This window comes from Dermochelys coriacea, chromosome 6, assembly GCF_009764565.3.
Source record: "Dermochelys coriacea isolate rDerCor1 chromosome 6, rDerCor1.pri.v4, whole genome shotgun sequence".
Classification (NCBI taxonomy): Eukaryota; Metazoa; Chordata; order Testudines; family Dermochelyidae; genus Dermochelys; species Dermochelys coriacea.
In genome coordinates, this window is record NC_050073.1 from 95,205,019 (window position 1) to 95,225,533 (window position 20,515).

At 41.1% G+C, this 20,515-nt stretch overlaps 1 protein-coding gene across 3 annotated transcripts in view; it reads left to right on the forward strand.

The window, feature by feature from the left end:
• Nucleotides 1-20,515, forward strand: part of SPATA7 (spermatogenesis associated 7) — an 85,514-nt gene that overhangs the window by 36,660 nt on the left and 28,339 nt on the right. For all 3 annotated transcript variants that reach the window (XM_043516068.1, XM_038407995.2, XM_038407997.2), the window contains exon 5: nucleotides 11,593-11,726. In XM_043516068.1, coding sequence (XP_043372003.1) covers nucleotides 11,593-11,726 — 134 coding nt within the window. The remainder of the gene's footprint in view (nucleotides 1-11,592; nucleotides 11,727-20,515) is intronic.

Sequence of the window (20,515 nt, forward strand, 5' to 3'; positions counted from 1 at the left end):
ATTGCCAGCCTTGAAGTTTAAAGTCGTCTTCTTCCCCATGGTGGATGCAGCAGAAGCAGGAGCAGTGCAATATTCTCTCTCCCACCTCCCTTCCAATCTATTACATCTCTGACCTTATGGCACCACATGTGGGGTGGGAGGTAAATTTTGTCTCCAGATGCACTCAGCGTCTCTATGAAGACTTTTAACAAGAGTGCCCATTAGTGCCAATTCCAGAGGTGTTTTGAGGAAGTCAACACCCATCAGGAACTGCATTGAGACCAATCAACTCGTTTCACAAAAACAATCATACAGCCATCAGGTGGCAACAACATAGGTCACTATCAACCCAGACTGAGCTGCAGTTATTACCATTGTCAGTTATATCTCTATATCAAATACTGTTTGTGATAAGAGAAAGGAGAAAGTTATTGTGACAACAGTGAAAGCTGAAATTCAGTGACTTTCAAGACATCAGCTTACTGACTACTCAAAGAAGTGTATCAGTCAAAGAGGCTAAAACCTCAGCTGCTTGTTAAATTAACAAACATATTTCTCCATTGTATTCTTGTCAAGATACATACTAATGATTTGTGTAGCTGTTTCCATGCTTGTATCGTAATTAGTAATGGAAGATAAGATGATGATGATAAGTAACTTATTAAAGTAGTCATTCTGGATGGAAGGAGGACATGGAATGTGTTTTCTGCTCAGTGCAGAACCTAGATCCTCCTTCTCTGTACTTAGTCTGAGACAAATCTGTGTGTTGTGAGGAGACAAGATACATGGTTCACATACCCTTTGGGCAGCAGTGCTCAGTTTCACTGGGGGCTGTTACATGTTCCTGTGGAATGTGTTTTAGGGATGTTAGGCAAGGAGCAAATCAGGGCCAAAAGGTCCATGACAATCTCTGGATTCATCATCTGCTGTCTACAGAGGGTGCAGCACAGGCTGGAACAGTATTACAAGGGATTATTACAGCCTCTAGTCTGCAAGAGCAGCTTCATATCAGCTATCCTGCAGATCACAGCTTGGGATGTAGGATTGTTCCTGGTGCCCCAGCTGCATCAATAGCTTCTCTGTACCAAGCATGATTACTTTGGCTTGGTGTAGGAGGGAGGATTAAAGTGCTTGGGTGGTTTAGTTTGGTTTTGGTTTTGAAAAAAAAAAACGTTCACTTCTGTGACTTCTCTTGCTGCGTTGGTCAGGCCTTTATTTGAATTCCCCCCGGATAAAGATGATTCTCCAACACCTGCTCAGTGCTTAGGCCTTTCTGAACTTTCTGCCCATTTATTTCAGAGCCTTCTATTTTCACAAACAAAACACTCCTGAAGCTTTGACCCTATATGACACAGTTCATGCCATAGTAAATGTTTCTGGTTTATATGAGTTCATGTTGAAAACAGGGACAGAGCCTTAATCTTAACAGATAATTGTAATGGCACTAGTAGGTGTATCCCATATTTCAAATGGAACTTGCCTAGGTACAGTATATTTCCATTTCTGTTCAGTTTACTCAGACCACTCTCAGACTGTGTAACTTTGTCATGGTTACAGAATTGGAATTAATCTCCTACCAGTGTGTGATGGAAACTTTACACCTTTGCTGCGGCTAGTGTATTTGCCCATCTGCTTGGTAAAAACAGTACACTAAATCCTCACTAAATTGCTCTTTCACCTTATTTTCAAACTGGACTGGAACTTTTCTTCCCATCCCATATCAAATAGGCGGCCGTGTCATAGCAATCAACCACACAAGCACTGAGATTGCTAGAAGGGTATTGAAAAAGAAAATATGAAAAAGATCATTTAAATTAATCTCATATAAATTGTCCTTTCCATGTGAGCCTTAGGACATGGAGTAGTTAGTTTATTGCCATATGTTGGAACATATTAATTTACTAATTTTTCCTTTTATATTCCAAAGCTTACTACTTTTTACTTCTTAACTGTGAAAATATTTTACTTCTGGTGCCATAATCTGGGATTTACAGTCACTTTATTGAGCTTTTGTAAAGTTTCTCAATTACTTTTCAGATGCTGAATTTTCTCACCGTTCTGCTTAGAAGTCCTCTTCTCCCCTCATTGCTTCTCAAAGCACACATTGAGAGCAGATTTTCAGTATGAAGTGCTGAGATTTATCAGCATGGCTCCTATTAACATTAATGAGAGTTGCAAAGCAGAATACCTGCACATCATGCTGAAAATTCCCCCCCAAAATTGTGTTTCTTGCCCTGCTAAAATAGCAAGTGAATAGTTCCCTTTGGGCTGTTGCCATGGATCAGTCATTGGTTCTTAAGCACTAACATGATACTGGAGCTGGCACTTCCTCCGAACTAGTGAATATGTCTGCCCTTAAAGTGTATTTAGTTTCCATAGTTCTTTTCCCACTATCCTTGCTGGCTGCAAAGCAAGCAAGCTGCCATGAAACTGAGCCAGCAGCAAGCATGCACATGTGTATTAGATCAGTTCTATTGACTTAAAATAGTTGTTAAATGTGAAACTTCTCGAAATATGAAACTTCTATGTGCAGAATTACCCTAAGCATGTCGATATCAGTGGCTATTAGAAATCTCATTATTTTAGCATTGTGCCAGAAAACTTGACGAAAGCCCTGCCAAATAAGACAGGTGCTGCTACACATGCCTGGATTCCAATAATAACAACTTTTGCAACCCATATGTTTAGAGGTTTTTCCACAGAACAAACTGATAGTGCAGCCTGAACCTAGTGTTTGAGAGTGTAGATCTCCTGCTAGGAAAAATATGCATTCTCAGAAATTGCCCATCAGAAATCCAGCACACATAGTGGATGAATATCAAGTATGAACCTGCAGTTACATTTTTTAGAAGTGATTAAACATACTCATTTTTAGGGGGGAAAAAACTAATAATGATGCAGTCTAACTGATACTTTTCCTTGCCTGGACCTAGGAACTTATCAGGATTTTTATATTTTTAGGCCTGATTTTTTCCAGCATTACCTCCACATGTGAACACGTACATTTTATGCATTATCACTTATGATCTTTGTGTAGTGAAAAACATAAAATCTCTGTGTAAACTAGGAAAATCAAACTTGTCCGTGTTTTGCTGCTGTGTAGGAAGTTCACACAATCTTCCCTGTACTGGCCCTTCCACCATCCCCATGAGTCCTGCCTCATTTTCATGCATACTTTCTAAGAATCTATGCAATAAGGGAGCCCTACTTCATTCCAGACACACCTGCATTTTTTAATGACATGGGGTTTTCTTACATACACAGATAGTGCCAACAGAACAGTGAGAATGGGGGGAGGGGTTAACTTATTTACTACAACTGCCAAGTTTCCAAGTTCTGTCACTCCCTGAGGGCTCGTTAGAGCCATTAAGAGCTGTGTATATTTTTTACTATTATTGTACTCAAAAATGGCAGAACCATTTTTTCTCAAACTTTCCTAAAAATAATCCTTCAACTGAGGTCAGACTCAGAAAATTTCAGACTAAAAAGTAAAGGTTAAAAGTAACTGAAATACGGCCTTTAAACAGAAACACTCAGGCAATCTTAATTATCACTGGTGTTGTTTGCGCCAACTATAATATATGTATCTTTTCCTAAAAGATACACTTGAATTATGCATATAAACTGTGCATGTTTGCACACACATGATAATAGTGCTCAGAAATCAGACATATCTTCTTGAAAATATAGTCCTGTGTATTTGTCATCTGAATTTCTTGCTTATAAATATGAAAACCAAATGTGTAAATATCTCTATCTCTGCATTTGAATTAGCAATTTGAAATGCTTCTGCAGTAGATACACATTTTTGTTCTCTATGAAAGGCAGTACCTCTGAGGAAGAAATTTATTTAAAGCCACATAATACATTTTTCGTAGATTAAGGCTAAAAAGGACCATTAGAGCATCTAGTCTAACCTACATTACCATAGCCAAGAATTTCACCCAGTCATCCGTGTATTGATCCCAATAACTTCTTTTTGACTAAGCACATCTTCTAGAAAAGCATCCAGTCTTGATTTGAAGACCTCAAGAGATGGGGACTCCACCTCATACCTTGATATTTTGGCCAAATGGTTAATCACTCTCACTTTTAAAACTGTATGCCTTATTTCTAGTTTGAATTCGACCGCCATTAACTTCTGGCAATTGGCTCCTGTTATGTCTTTCTCCAACTAGATTAAAATCATTTTAGCACCTATTATTTTTTCCCTGTGAAGGTACATATACACAAACAAGTCACTTCTCCGTCTTCTTTTTGACAAGGTAAACAGATCAAGCTCTTTAAGTAAGACACTTTTTCCAGTCCTTGAATAATTTTTGTGACTCTTCTCTTTTAAACTTTATACATAATGCCCAATAAAGATTGTCACAAACTACACTGAAGAAAACAACATTTTACATATAAAGGTCAGATTTTCAGCTGAGTCTTGGCCTGTTATTTTTTCTCCCACAATTTTGCAATTACTTGTGGGTGCTGTGTATTGCGTGGATATTATACTGCTGGAAACTCTGTGGGAGATTAAGATGGAAAGACATGGAAATGGAAATTGTTTTAAAGAGAAAACCTTATTTTAAAAGTGTGAATGAGTGCATTATGTAGGCATAAATTCAGTAAACACCTCTTTGTTTTCTACCACGCCTTACATGATCAATGCACTTTCTGTCATATGCAGCACCAAAAAGTCCAAAGCAAGTTTGTATTATTGACTCTAATCCATAAGAAACTGGATTGGTAAATGCAGAGGTGTAAAATATACACAAGACTGTTACCAGTAAGTCTGTAGTTAACAAATGTCCACTCTGTGAGTCACAGGGCCTACATCTTCATTCTTACAAGAAAATCTAACCAATGCTCAAAAACAGCTGATATTAGCCTTTCCTCTTAAGGGCTCAATTACTTTACTGGCAAACAGTATTTATAAAAAGATGGAAAGAACACTGAATCCTTTTTTTTCAAAACAGGATACAGTGCTAAACTTATTTATTATTTTGTAAAACCGTTGCAAATCAGGAAACTTATAAGATGACTTGGTTATTTTGGGGTGGGTGTGGGAGGGATGCATTTTGCCTTTTGCAGGAGTGAAAAGCCAAATAACCAAGGGGAGATGTTGCAGTTATGCTTCCCATGTGGGTTGGTGGAGCCGGATGTGGAAAACATGCACAGAGGATCTGTGCCCTTACATTCTACAGAAGTGTGCTTTGTGTGGGCTCCTTCTGCCACAGAGAGGGTTTTTAAGAGGTGGTACTACGGTCATTGGAGCTGTGTAGCCCATAGAGCGTGTAGTGGGCTGCACAGCAACTGTAAATATGACTATGCCTAGTAAAAAGACCTAGCAATAAACTAGTTCCAAGTAAGAGCTGAGTATGATCCCCAGGATTTGGTCACATAGAAATATATTGCTCTTACGAGTGTACCTCTCCTTTTACATTTACTGAATCAGGTATTCCTTTTCCTGATTGTACAGCTCACTTCATCGGATGCATTCAGTGGAAAATACAAAGGGGAGATTTATATACACAGAGAACATGAAATAATGGGTGTTCTCTGTGTATATAAATCTCCCCTTTGTATTTTCCACTGAATGCATCCGATGAAGTGAGCTGTAGCTCACGAAAGCTTATGCTCAAATAAATTTGTTAGTCTCTAAGGTGCCACAAGTACTCCTTTTCTTTTTGCGGATACAGACTAACATGGCTGCTACTCTGAAACTAATACAGCTGTGATTCTTAGTCTGTTTACCCTCAGTTGTGCAGGTGTTTAACTTCTACCTTTTACTTGTAGCCAGATTCTGCCACCTGCCTTCATGCTAAGTAGTACCTTGCTTCTTGAGTAGTCCCTTTGATTTAAATGAGACTATTCTGAGTAACATTCCACTCAACATGAGTAAGGCTGGAAGAATCTGTTCCTAAACAAATATTGTGTCACCTTTACTCTTGTTGAGTACTCTCTTATTCCACAAGCCCCATTGATTGAATGGGCTATTCTCAGAGTAAGGTGCAACTTAACATTGAGGAAGGGTGGCAGAATCATGTCCTAAAATTATGAAAACCATAACCTCATATTGTCTGTCCTTTTAATAAACAGTGAATGCTCCAAGGGTGAAATCATGGCTCATTTAAAATGATAGTGAGGCCAGGATTTCACCCTAGATGGCTAAGTTGTGGTGTGATTGGGACTTTGTTAACTGAGACTGAGCTATGCAAAGGAGAAGGATGTTACGAAAGACAGCACTTGTTTACAGAACTAGCTTCACCCTATGATGTGCTGAATATTACAAATCATGGCCACTTCCAGCACATCCAAACTGAGGATGGCATCTCCACTTTGAAAGATACGTGATGTGCCTTCTTTGCATGCTCTTGGTCTGGAGGAATTCATATGGGAAAATAATGCCCAGAATTGAGTTGGCAAATAAATAGTTGGTTCACATGGGGAAGTACAGCATTACTCAGTGTTAAATTATGCTCTGGGACATGCACTACCCTTGGCTAAGCTCAAGTTTTATCATCTTCATTTCAGTCAGCCAAGAAATGTTTTGTAGCTCCAGGCAGGTTTCTAGAAATATTGCTGAAGTGCTGGGTTTATGGAAATAGAGTCAAGCCTGTAGAGGGAGCAACCACTGCAGAAAAATAAAATTATAATGAAGGGAAATTTGTTTGGTATCCTCTGAACCTTGTGTAATAGGCATTTTTCTAGTCAGTAGTGTAGTTTCTAAATTGGATTAGTAAGAATTTCATAGCTCAGTAGCCTTTTAAAAATTTGTATGTGTGTGTGGCAAGGGGGAATAGTATACAATACAGCCTTTAAAAATGCTTGCAGCCATACATACACCACTTTTTATTGCCTGCAGAATTAACAGAACAGGCTCATAGACTGGGTAGAATAAGTTAAGGAACTTATTCATACACACTGTGCATTTAACTGTCCGTGCCTTGCTTATAATATGATGCATTATCTCATTACTAAGCCTGACAATGATTGTGAGCAGAGTCACTGATGAGACTCATTGATCTCTAGATTCCATTAAGATTTGGAGATCTTGCAATTTAAAACTGCAAGATGCATTTTATACTCAGATATTACTCACTTTTTTTTTAAAGCGTGGATTAAACGATTTTTTTTAACTTGTAAACAAGCAGATTTAGACATTTGACATGTTGACATTTTGGATGACTTTTGATCTTTAGTTTGGGGATTCTTTGTACACTTAAGGCTATTTATAGTTCATCTAACAGACATTCCTACTAAATCTGTTAAAAGATGCATCTCCTTTTGTTTGAATTATTCTGCTGATAATGATGGGCATTTAGTCCATGGCACAGCAACAAGGACACAGAGAAAAATTCATCTCTGGTATAATCCCATTGAAATTAGTTGAGGTTACATCAGGGACCAATTTGGCCTGTACTATTTCTAGGGCAAAAGGAAGTGAGGAAGCTTATCTTAGTTTGTCCAATTAACTGATAAAGTTTTTCCCCCATAGTACTACTTTTCCTTCCAAATGCCTGTCTGTCCCTTGCTGTAATTAACATAGTCATAGCTGCACCATCGGCTCATGTCTTGGGGTCTGATCCTGTGTGGTGGTGGTGAGTGTCTTCAGCTCCAGTGGTTGCAGTAGGAGTTATGGGTGCTCAGTGCCTTATGGGAGCAAGCCCCTTACACAGATTTGCTTGTTGTCTGAGTAAACCCATACTTCAAAGAATGGAGCTTCCAGACCTGATTCTCACTTTGCTTGGTGCAGGACCCAAGAGGTGGGGGGTAAGGTAGATCTATGTTACTTTTTTGTCTCCCTTAGTCTGGGGCCATTGGGAGGTTGCCTCAGGGCTACCCCAACTTGCATCCAGCAACCTACTGCCCTCTAGATTCCTTCTACACAGGGGGTATTCCTTGGTGGGTGGCTTTGCAATTCCTTTGCACTGGCAAAACCAGCCTGAAGATGCTGTAGCATAACAACAAATCAGGATTTGTATGTGGGTAAAATTTTCTACCATTCTGGCTAGCATATTTCTGTGATGCCATGTGACACCCCATGTGACTTTACAACTTTTGAACCAGATTCTCTGGATTTGCTGAGCTGTGCAACTGGTGAGGGGAAAGTTTTTTACAGTACCCAGAAACTTACATCTAGCTGCCTATAGCCCCAAGGGATCATTTTGGCAGCTGGGAATAGCCAGAGATACTTCAGCCACTCACTTTGTCTCTTTCCACTGTCCTTCCCCAGAATCTGTCCATTTATTTTATTTAATTGAGATACCCTTAGTGGGCTCAATCCTTTACTGCTCAGATGTGAAATATTGCAAACATGTCTTGGGGCAGATCCCCACCCCAGTCAGAAAGGGTTAAAGAGCTCCTCTGTGCACAGTCAGTCCCAGTCCAGCACATTGGTGAGGCTTGTCAAGGCTGGAGATGGGCAGGTCCTTAAAAGGGAGGGTTCCTGCTTAGTCCAGCGTGACATTCTGAAGGAGCAGGACTGCAACTCAGAGCACCCTGTCCCCCAGAAGCAGGGGTTGTTGGTTGTTGATTGAGGAAATGGTTTCAGAGCCTTTGCCTCCAGGGCCCTCTCAGAAAGGAGAGTGGCCAGTTCTTTTCTTTTTGTCTTCCCAAAGGCCCAGGACTCTTCCCTTTGTGGGCTGCTGAAACATACTGTCTTTTTATTTGGACGACTTTATCATTCCCATGCCCTTTGTAAGGGGGCACATGCCATAAACAGCACAGGCAGAAAACTGTGCCCTGGATGCTGAGACAGGAGCAGCACCCCTCCTCTCCTCAGAGGGGTGCCAGAGTAGTCTATGCTACTACAACATATAAATGCAAGATAAAAAGTGATGAATAGGACAAGGAAAGTAGAAGACTCTGATCCTTCATTAATGTTGATACTGATGCACAGTTGCTCGGATACTCTTCCCTAGTGTCAGGAGTGAGGCCTAAGAAGAGTGTACAACTAAGAATCTCATTAATATTGATGAACATTTTGCTTAAGCCCATCTCTTCTCAGACATACCTATTCTTCTCCTGAGCATTTGTGAGTAAGGGAGTAGGAACACACAAGCTTTGCAGCATCAAGGCCAATGTGTATTATATGGACACAGAAGAAGAATCAAGGTGAAATATTCCCTGTCACTTAAATACTGGGCTTGTGCTGGAGGGGGAAAGTAGGTTTCTTCTGAGCCATATCTGATTGAACTTATAAAACATAGAGAGATCTAAACCTCCTTGTAGAGGCTGAACTGATTTCTTCAGTCTGCATTTGTAGTTAATAGTATCCTGTCATTCTATCTGTCTCCCTTTCTCTAGGCATTTGTACAATGCTCATCTCAATAGTATCTGAGCAGCAGGCAAAAAAATGCATTTTTGCAGCCTCCAACCCACCAGGTATATTATCATAGTCTGAGGGTTGGTCTACACTACACAGTTAGGTCAACATAAGACAGCTAATGTTGACCTAATATGTCAGTATTTACACTACAATCTTTCTCCCACTGATGTAAGTGCCCTACTACACGGACATAATAACTCCACCTCCATGAGAGGTGTAGGGCTTGTATCGGTGTAGTTAGGGCAACACAGCGTCTGGCAGGTATGGGGGGGGGCAAGAAGCCCCAGGTGGCTTTCCCACCTCCCAGCAGAGCATGGGAGGGGCAGCCAGACTACTGTTAGGGAGCTACTAGCGAAGCGGAGAGACCATGCTCTCAGCTCCCCACACTGCCCGTTAGCTCAGTGGAAGCGCTCTTGGTGAGGACACACACCACCAACCCAAGGAGGGTAGTGTGGACATGCACCACCACAGTAATTACTGCAGTGGCTGTAAATCAACCTAATATAGGTCAACTTAAGTTTGTAGTGTAGATATACCCTACATTATTTGGATCAGGCACACAAAGGCTGTCTGCTTCTGCTGGTCTGGGTTCTTAAGACCTTTAGTTATTTTTCAGGTGCACCTACTGTGAGTTAGGACCCATGCGATCGGCAACTTCAATAAATTAGAGTAGCCATGTAATGAGAATTTAGTGTAGCAAAGATGAACATAGTTTTTTAATTAATTTAATGTAACTTTAGTAGTATTTAGCATCAAGCTGCTTACATTCTTCACAGGATGGATTTTCACTAATAAAGGTTAATGTATAACATAAAGCACTCTAACAGAAAAGGCTGCAGCAATTAGCGGCTGTTGAAGCAATTGCTTTGCATCTTCCATGTCAATTGTAAGAATTAAAAGAAACAGAAAAGGGCATTTGGCTGAGGAATGAGAACAAGAACATTACATCTGAAAAACACCAGTGCCTGGGTTTGTGGAGAACTGAAATGTTTAATAAAACTAATACATATTTGTTTCTCCAAGTCATTAACAACCATCTGTAGGATTAATACATACAGAAGAATACTTTTTAAAGATGAATTAAGACCCTCTAAGACCTGAGTTCTGGCCCTCAGATTCCTGTCGTTCTTCTGCAAAAGCTGAGAACATCACCAAAGTGCTGATCCCACTAAGGTCACAAGATTACTCTTGCGTAAAGTTAAGTCTTTATAGGATTGGGGCCTAGCAGAATATGAGCTAAATTAAGTATGGGCTAGATAAGGCAGAAATTGGTTTAATTGGTGGTCTTCTGGGTTGCTTCAAGCAGACTGTTCATGCAGTGGAGAAATGCATTGAACTCAAATGAAGTCGAGAGTTGTGCCCATGGGGCTAAGGGTAAAATTGGGTCCCATTTGCATGCATTTTACAGGTATCTGTATCTTCTGTAGGGCCTCTTTATTGACATTTGGAAATTAGTGTGTTGGTGTTTTTGGTTCAGGCTGCCTCCACTGGGGCATGCAGCTTTGTGAATCACTAGCTTTCAGAATTTTTGACACTCCACTATGCAGCTAGAATACACATGAAAAGCTTTGTAACATTAAGAGCAAAGGGCCATATTGCAGCAGCAGGCCATGGCTCCTTCCCTTCCCTCCCCCAAATCTGGATGGCATAGATACTTTGCCAATCTTCTGGTCTCGAGAAGCATTTGGGCCAAGGTTCAGTAGCTTATCTGATCCAGCAATGGCCCATCCACACAGACCCTACCTAGACTATTCATGCTCTTGACATAATTTGCTGCTTTTGCAGTACTATTTGTATGCCCATTTTGGGGACTTTTTTACTTTTTTCCAGAGTTTGACCCCAAGTTTTTTGAGTCCTGCAATTCCCTTTGTACATATAAATTTAGCGAGATTTACCATTTACAAATGATGTTGTTTTTCACCAAAAATGTCAATACTGTTGTTCAGCAGGATCAAAATTGGAAGGGTTCTTAGGCTGTATGGATGGGAACAGTGTTACGGATTTTCAAGTAGAATCTCATGTTGCTGAACTTGGTCTTCCAATTCCACTGTATTTTTTTGTAGTTGTAGAACTCAAAATTTCTAACCCTAAAGAAAGCAACATAATTTTTAATATTCTGTTTTGACAATAGGAGTTATTTTTCATGATTACAGTATGTTCAAACTGGAACACATGACAACAGTTTACTTTTCGGACTGAATGAAAGGCCACACAAGGTAATGCATTTAGAGAGAAGGACTCAGTAACATTCCTTTAAAATCTCACTAATTTTATTTGGTTCTTTCTTTCTTAAGTTGCAGACCAGCAACGGAGAGAGAAACTCAAGAAGGAAATTGCCAGGTGTGAGAAGGAGATGAGCTCAGCAAAAAATGCCTCACAGGCCAGCTCCAGAGGAAGCAGGAGGCCACTGTCATCCACTTTTGTAAAGGTAAATATTTTAATTTTATTTCAAATTGTAGATATTTCCTTTTATACATACAAAATTACCAAGATTTAACAGTTAATTATTATGGGCCAAGATTTCAAAGTCCTTATTCTGTTTTTATTCACTCCATGCTCGCTCCTTGGTCAGGAGTCCAAAGAAGTTCAGACTGAATAAAAACTGAGTAAAGACCTCAGGATTTGGCCCTTTGTGTTTAAACGTTAGTGTAAATAAGCAGAGTCCCCATGCTGCTCTCAACACACATACAACCCAAATCTCCCCTGTTCCCTTTTATTAGTATTTGGGTTTTTCCTGTGTTTCTAAGAAAATGAAGATAAGCCTTAGCTCCAAGCTTTCTCTTGAGCTGTCATTTTCTTGCATTTTCCAAATAGGCCTTCTGCCTCACCCCAATGCCTTCTTTCTTAGGGTAAACCTTGAAGGCAGAGGTTAAAGAGTTGAAATTCACACACACACCAAGGCCAGAGGGCTATTGTACAGCACCCTTGCCCCTGCCCCGCCCCAGCTGCCATTCCAGTCTGTGGGATGGAATAACAGCCCTGGCTTCTCTTTGTCAGTTATACAGAGCATAGGGTTGCCAATTTTCTGATTGCAGAAAACCAAACACCCTTGCCCTGCCCTTCTCAGAGGCCCCGCCCCTTCTCAGAGGCCCCGCCCCCACTCACTCCATCCCCCCTCCCTCAGTTGCTCGCTTTCTCCCACCCTCACTGCCTTGCTCATTTTCACTGGACTGGGGCAGGGGGTTGAGGACTCTGGCTGGGGATGCAGGCTCTGGGGTGGGACGGGGATGAAGGGGTGTAGGAGACAGCTTTGGGCTGGGGGTGGGGCTGAGAGGTTCAGAGTCTGGGAGGGGGCTCTGGGCTGGTTAGGGGGTTGCGGTGTGTGGGGTGTACAGGCTCTGGGCTGGGGTGCATGCTCTGGGGTAGGGCCAGAAATGAGGGGTTCAGGGTGCGGGAGGGGACACCTGGTTGGGACAGGAGGTTGAGGTTTGGGAGACGGTATGGGTACTGGGTTGGGGGTGCAGGCTCCAGGGTTTGGCCAAAAATGAGGGGTTCAGGGTGCAGGAGGGGGCTCCAGGCTGGGGCGGGGGGATGGGGGGTCTGAGGGTTCTGGCTGTGGGTACGGGCTCTGCGATGGGACCAGGTATGAGGGGTTTGGGGTGCAGGAAGGGGGTCTGGGCTGAGGCTAAGGGGTTCAGAGAGTGGGAGGGGGCTGAGAGCTGGGGAAGGGGGTTGGGGTGTGGGAGGGAGTGTAGGGTGCGGGCTCAAGGAGACAGTTTGGGTGCGGGAGGGAGCTCAGGGCTGGGGCAGGTAGACGGGGGGCAGGGCTGAGGGCTCCGGCTGGGGGTATGGGCTCTGGGATGGGGCCAGATATGAGGGGTTTGGGGTGAAAGAGGGGGCTCTGGGCTGGGACCAAGGGGTTCGGAGTGTGGGAGGGAGCTCGGGGCTGGGGGTTGAGGTGTGGGAGGGTGTGCGGGCTCCAGGAGGGAATTTGAGCATGGGAGGGGGGGCTCAGGGCTGGGGCAGGGGATTGGGGCACGGGAAGGGGCTTGGGGTGCGGGCTCCAGGCGGCACTTATCTCAGGCTGCTCCTGGAAGTGGCTGCCGTGTCCCTCAACCTAGGCACAGAGGCAGCCAGGGGGGGATCTATGCACTGCCCCCATCTGCAGGCACCACCCCTGCAGCTCCCATTAGCTGTGATTCCCATTGGCAGCATATGGAGCGTCCCTGGCCACCCCTGAGCCTAGGAGCTGGCAGGACATGGCAGCCGCTTCTGGGAGCCACGCGGAGCCAGCCATTGTGGCCAGCTGGAGCTTTAGTGGCCCCACCAGGGTCCCTTTTTGACAGACATTCTGGTCAAAAACCAGACGCCTGGCAACCCTAACAGAGCACTGGGGGCAATGGAGCAGCATAAATGCAGATCCATAGCCCCTCCCCTGGCTCACCCTTGGGTCTCATCTCACCCCACCCCTGAATTGGCCTTCTGCACCAGGCCTGCATAGACTGGAGCTGAGACCAGTTCTTCAGCACCCAGGAGTGGCACCCCTGCACAACCACTCAGACAGCTGAACACCATCCTCTGAGTGTCGCTAGCATGCAGGATTTAGGTGATGGGAGGAACTGCGTGGTAGACTATTCTCACAGGGTTAAGCACTGCTTCACGAGAATAATGGTTAGAGATTTGGATTCAGAGCCCTCAGTGTTGTTAATATAGAAAATGAAATATTTATAGAATGGATAATAGCACTTTTGCAGAAAAAGTAAGATTTTCCTATTTGCATCTGCCAATTACATTCCACACTTTCAGTAACAAGTTAGGCAGATGTCACCAAAATAAAACCATGTGAGGTTTTTGATGATTAACCAGTTACAGGTTATCTTCACCAAGAAAGGTAATTTTTGTGTGGTGTTTCTGTGTTACTACGTTACTGTTGTACTGTGTACAAAATATATACAAATGTAACTATCATAAATATCTATGCAGAGGTTTGGAAATATGTGCTGCTAAATCTGTTCAATTTTATACATATGCAGCAAATTGAAGATTCTTTTATTTCCCTATGCCACAAAATTTCTAATTTGGGTAGATATTCCATTAGTTACATGTTCACACAATTGCTATTACTAGAAAGTGAATTTGCTGATTTCCAATATGCTACTTAAGCCATCGAAACAATGGAAATAAGTGAAGACTTTGCTATCTATATTCATAAGTTGAATTTTGTTAGCAAGAGCTTCATCAGATATATTGAATATTCTTCCAAGAAAAAGAGAAATAAATTGCTGAAATAAAGTATATTACTCTAGTAAGTGTTATTCACTAGTATGGGACGGAATTGCATTAACCAGCAACAAAAGCTTTTGACAACTTTACCTAAGGAAAAATACATTATTTTCACTGTATTGACTTCAGCACAGAATGCTTGATATCTTTAGAATTTATTCTGTATTTAAAGCATGCACAGAAATACAGTACATTTCCAGCTAATATATAAAACTGATCATTAGCTGGTTTCTTTCTGCATGGCTGTATTTTATAGCAGACAATTTGAGTAATGACTTTATTAGAGTGCCGGGTAATAATATTTGAAATTTTATACAAGACTTTTGGGTATGGATGAATGCACAGACCTGTATTAGAAAAAGGGAGGGATATGGCAAATTAAAGATGTGAGATCCCATCTTTTAGTCACCATTATTTTTTCCTCTCTCACTGTTATTTTCTAAATCTCTCTCTTGTTCTTAGGTTCCTACCTGAAAATCCTGAGCAACAGTTACTAACACACAGTCCCTATTATACTTTATTTATGGTGTAAAGGAGTCCCCTTAGGTTTGTCTCCCAGATGGTGGGAAAACCTGACCACACCCAGTTACTTGCACTGGTTGGCTCCAGCACTGGCCCTAGTTCCTAACTTCTTCAAGGGGCCCCTACTCCTTGTGGGTCTCCTTAAACCTCTCCCTGGGAGTTCACTGCACACCCCATATGGTTAGGATGAAGATCTCCTGGATGGAAGTTCTCCCTGTGGCTCCTGGGATCATGCCAGCAGTCTCCTGCTTGGCAGTCCCGCTCCTTCCCTTCCCACCCTTGCTGACTGCAGTTTCCTCCCTTTTAAAGGCCTCCTGCCTATCATATGTGATTGACAAGGCCAGAAGGGCACAGCTAACCCTGCCTCCCATGCCTCTCTGTCACCTTCAACATCTTTGTGGGGTCTATACACCCCATCAAATACAGGATCTGAGTTTATATTTTTTTTAAGTGTCTTAAGTGTGTGCTTTGACCTAGGAATGTCAGAGCATTGTAATTTCTTGTCAGTGTTTTAACCTCTCCCCTAAAGAAGAGCTCTCTCAAGTAGTATGTGTCACTTAGTACTACTAATTACTTGTAGGTACCTCTTCATCAATGTTTGACTCACATGAATGGAGACTGCAGAATGATTGTCAACAAGAACATCTCAGTCTTGCCAGCATTTGTGTGTGAGTCAACCAACTGCATGTTTGAGTGAAGATTTCCAGTTATGAATAGGCAATCATAATATATTTTAGAAGTGGTCGTGGCAGACTTGCCTGTTTAGGTAACATTGGACAATACTTAATGTCACCTATTTGGGGCCCTTTTCTGGAGATCTTTTAATCTCCACATAGACAGGAAGCAGATGTCCCAAAAGATAAAACTTGGCACTAGGAGATTCCCATGAATTCCTTCTCTGCATGATTCAAAACAAAAAATACAGCTATTAACAGCTTTTCAGCTGAGCCGTGGACCTGATGACAGACATTAGATCATAATATGGAAAAGCTTGCTTAAAGATTTACAAAATATTTTTCATCAGCATGTGAATCGAAGTACCAGTGCATTAGTAAGAAGTGAATATGTTCCTGCAGGAGGGGCTCCTGCTAGAAAGCGAGAGTGGTAGTTAATTGGGCTTTCATATATCTGTACTCTGGGGGAAAGTATTGTTGGCCTGACCCCATCCCACTCTGACAAGATCTATGCACTATATGCAGCATAGGCAAGAGCAGTAACGCAAGAAGCCTACAGGCCTGCTTCCTGTAAGACTTAGCTTAAGCTAAGAGCATTTGCATATGCTGGGCTGTGGTATTTTGACCCAGATCACTAATTAGGCCAACCTCTAGCCTAGCTGAAGTCCCTAGCTGCCCATTATATGCAACCCCCCCAAACCTGCAAAAGCCCCTAGACAAAACGCTGCCACAAGCAAACCACAGATCTTGATAATAACGAAGTGCATCAGCACAGTGCTAATTATGATACTGTTTACTTTGGCTCCTTATAAGGCTTTAGTAACAAATCTTGAGTGATAAAAATTATGGAAATGTATCATTTGACTTGAATGATAAAAAACTATATATATAAAGACTGGTATTATAGGGGCAGGGCAGAGAGAGACCGGGGCGGGGGGCACCTGCATGTGACCATCTGTGTTTCCCTCTCCCTGCATGCTTGTATTCAAATAAAAAGGACCTCAGACTGTTTGAACCAAACAGATGGTGTGACTCGTTTTCCACAACTGTACCAAAACCAAAGCAATATTTAAATATTATTTCTTTTACCTGACAGTATATTGATTTTACTATGTTTATTGATGTACCTAGAGAGTTTTATTCCAGTTGATCTATTGGATCACTCCTAATACATCCTAAGGGTCACTTAACTTCTCAGGTTGTATTTTTTTAGCCATAAGAATACATAAGTAACTAGTAACCATAAGACGACTTCTACAGATGCCTATTAAAAGATATGATAGAACACAGAATTATTACCAGGCAATATAATTGTACTGCTGTTGGTGCTGTCCCCAATTCCTGGGGAAACTGCTGATCTTAAATTTTCTGCTTTTAGTACCACTGCAAAATCTTGAATATTGAGTCACAAGATGCTTATGGGGCATGATGGTAATCAATTTAAATATCAAAATGTAAGAAATACTGGTGCAATGTGGAACACCACCGGGTGCTAAAAAGATGCATAGCACAAGTGGAATATTACTGTACTTGATAAGCACCTTGCAATACCTCAAATGATCTATTCAGCTTGTCCTGTTATATACACTGAGTAACCAGGTTAGTGAATGCATACAGTATTTGTTGCACCAGAATGGCCCACTGCTGCATTGTTTTTGTGTAACTTTAACTAAAAATTAACTAAGCATAGGACTTAAATTCATTAATACAGTAAGTTCTTTAGTTGTAATTGCTTCAGTTATAACAGTATATTATTCTGTTTTGTTTCTCAAAAGCTACTACACTAATATGTTTCAGAACTGTTACTTCTGAAGTTACTTCATGCAAATTTCTTATCTTATTTTTTACAAGAGTGAGTGCGCTTAAAAAGGAAGCATTTAGCTCACGATGATAAAAATGCCTCATCACAGTATTACATGCTAAGACCCCATTTACCAAGAGCTGGCACACACAGGTGTCTGAAATACTACAATCATTTCCCTATACTTAGAAAAGGAGATAAGTGTGGTAACCTGGCAAAGGGCGTGGACTGGAATACATGCCTGACTTTTCATGTGTCAGAGATGTCCTTTAAATCTTGCTGTAGTCAGCACGACTTAGATCACCCTTTTGCTGCTCTGAATTACACTGGGGGCTGTTTTGTCCCATAGTTGGCCAAGGATCAGGGGAAGCATAAATATGGAGTAGAGCCACCTTTACTTCTCCTCATACTCAGCACAGCTCAGGATTGAGCCTAATACTATGATAAATTAAATGTTTCCTTTTAAAAGTCCCTCATTGTATTTATAAATATTATACAAATGCATTTCTTAACATTTCCCCTTCTCCAGTCCCCATAGCAACACATTAATGATTGCTGGCACATATGAGTGAAAGGTATTCAGACACTATGGTGATGAGCACAATATAAGTACCTGGGTAGAAAGAGGTACTCAACTTAAAATTGTATATGTACATGCAAAAAAACTTCGTTAAGTAAATGAAAGTTAGGTTGAAAAGTCAAGCACTTAAATGTTAGGATTTGAAAGATTTGTGGTTGTCCGCACAATCTTAATTCTTCCCCCTTGTCCATCCATTCTGCGCAATGCGTGAGGCACATTTACTTCTTTTTAAGTGCAGTTACTTTAAATACTTTAATTGACTTTCCTGCAACAGAAAAGGGTATATGGAGACAGGAGCTGGGGAGGGCAGAGCGGTTTATTAATTTTCATGGAATTTAATGTTTCTAAAAGTAACATTGTGTATCTTCACCTAGGTGGTGTAAAGGTTTCCCTCTGTTCAATAAAATGTAGTGTTAAATTGCATATTTCAGCATTTCTAAGGTTTCTAGAGTCACACTGTTGTTGCACGGTAGTTACGCAGAGCGTCAACACACAGGAAGCTTTATGGCTTGTTTTGTACAATCAGGGTTATTTGATAGCAGTTTTTGAGTTTGACAAATCCACTCCCTGGATCTGAAGGTTATATTAACACCTAAGCCTGTGACTTTTCTTTTCTAAAGCAGCCGTGGATTAGAATCCAAATACCATTCCAGCAGAGAGAAATCCCAGAGGAATAGCATTTTTCTTGCAGGTTTAGTTTGTGGTTTTCTACAAATCTTATCAGTTTCTCCATTTAAAAGTCAGCCAAAGCTCTCAGGAGTGCTGACTTCTTTCAATTTCACCTGCAGATGACATTCATAACAACAACTTATATGGTGCCTTTCTCCAAAAGGCTCCCAAAGTACTCTACGATCCATCTACGCAGAGCACCACTGAAATGCAACCATCCCCAGGGTAGATAGCAGCAACCAGGAAGATAGCACAGTAGCGTAGTATACAACACTGGGAGCAAGGGTGGGGAGGTTTTATCCCATTAGAAATCCTTGCCCTTGTGACAAGTGCCATGGCATCTTTGATGCCAAGGCAGAACAGACTTTGGTTTGTAAGCCCTCATCTAAAAAACCCACAGGCATCAAACTGGAGCTCATTTTATAAAGGATGCATAGCTGGGCTGATCCTACCATGAGACAAATCTGTGAATCAAGCAAGGCTAGGTATTTCTTAGCTGATCCTCAGACAACCCTGCTAGTGGGTGCTTCTGACTGACAAGTTCTGAGATGAGGAAATTTTCAAGATATCAGCCATGCCAAAAACCAAACCTGGATGCCAGCATCATTCCTGCGGTTCTTTCTTCTGGAGAATAAATCCCTTCAACCACTTAAGTTATTAGAGGATGAAAATATATTGAAGTCAGTGAAATTACACCGGTGTGTAAAAGCCATGTAAATGAGGAAAGAATCAGGTCCAACACATTTCCCATTTTCAATTATTGTTGCAGGGTTTTTTTCAAAAGAGAGATGGCACACAAAACTGGCTGATAGCTCTTAATATGTAGTATGTGCTTTGCTGAATTTCACAAAATCTAGCTGTAAAATGACAGCTATGACCATATGGAAAGCTGTTTGTGCATATGAAATACGTATTAGGAAATGGTATTAAGTTTTTATCTATATTGTTAATTTCAGATGCACTGTGCATGCATTTATAGCTATAATTGCCTAGTCAGATGTCTTGTCCTAAATATTTATTGTTACATTGCTATTAACATTCTCAAGATATGTTATACTCAAATTAGTATTTTCTGTATTAAATAAATTAACTCCTAAGGAAACCAAAAATACCATTTAAAGTATTAAAATAAAAACCCATACTTATATTGCAACCACTTAAATACAAATGGAAAATTCCTTCATGGCTGCATGGTGTCAACTACATTTTTTATGCTAGAAATCCAAATTCATACATTTTCACATATACATTTAGTTATATCTCTAGTTAACAAATTTAACCTATGTCTACTTGTTGAAGACAGGAATATATCACACTATACAATCTGAAAATTGCATAATAGATTACTGTCAAAAATATTACTATATATATGAATACCAACACTACAGGGTATTTTGTAAAATGAGAAAAATTATGAATGTTAAAATATCAGCTTGTAAACAAATTAGATCCCTAAGGCTCTAGTCTGACCATCCCTGAATGACAGAAACAGGTTTGTGTGAATTTGCTCCCTCATTTTATTCATTCATTAAGTAAATATCAGAGTGTAATTAGATGGACTGATAGTATGTACAAGGGGTGATGGGAGCACAGATTATATAAAATACTAATATTTACCAGACGAGATCTTATTTTCTGCTCTATTCAAGCAAACTACTCTTCAGATATGTCATGCACAAGTCAGACCTGCCATCATAAGTGCTGGAACTAGGGATGCTGCCGCACCCTCTGCCTTTAAGTGATTTTCA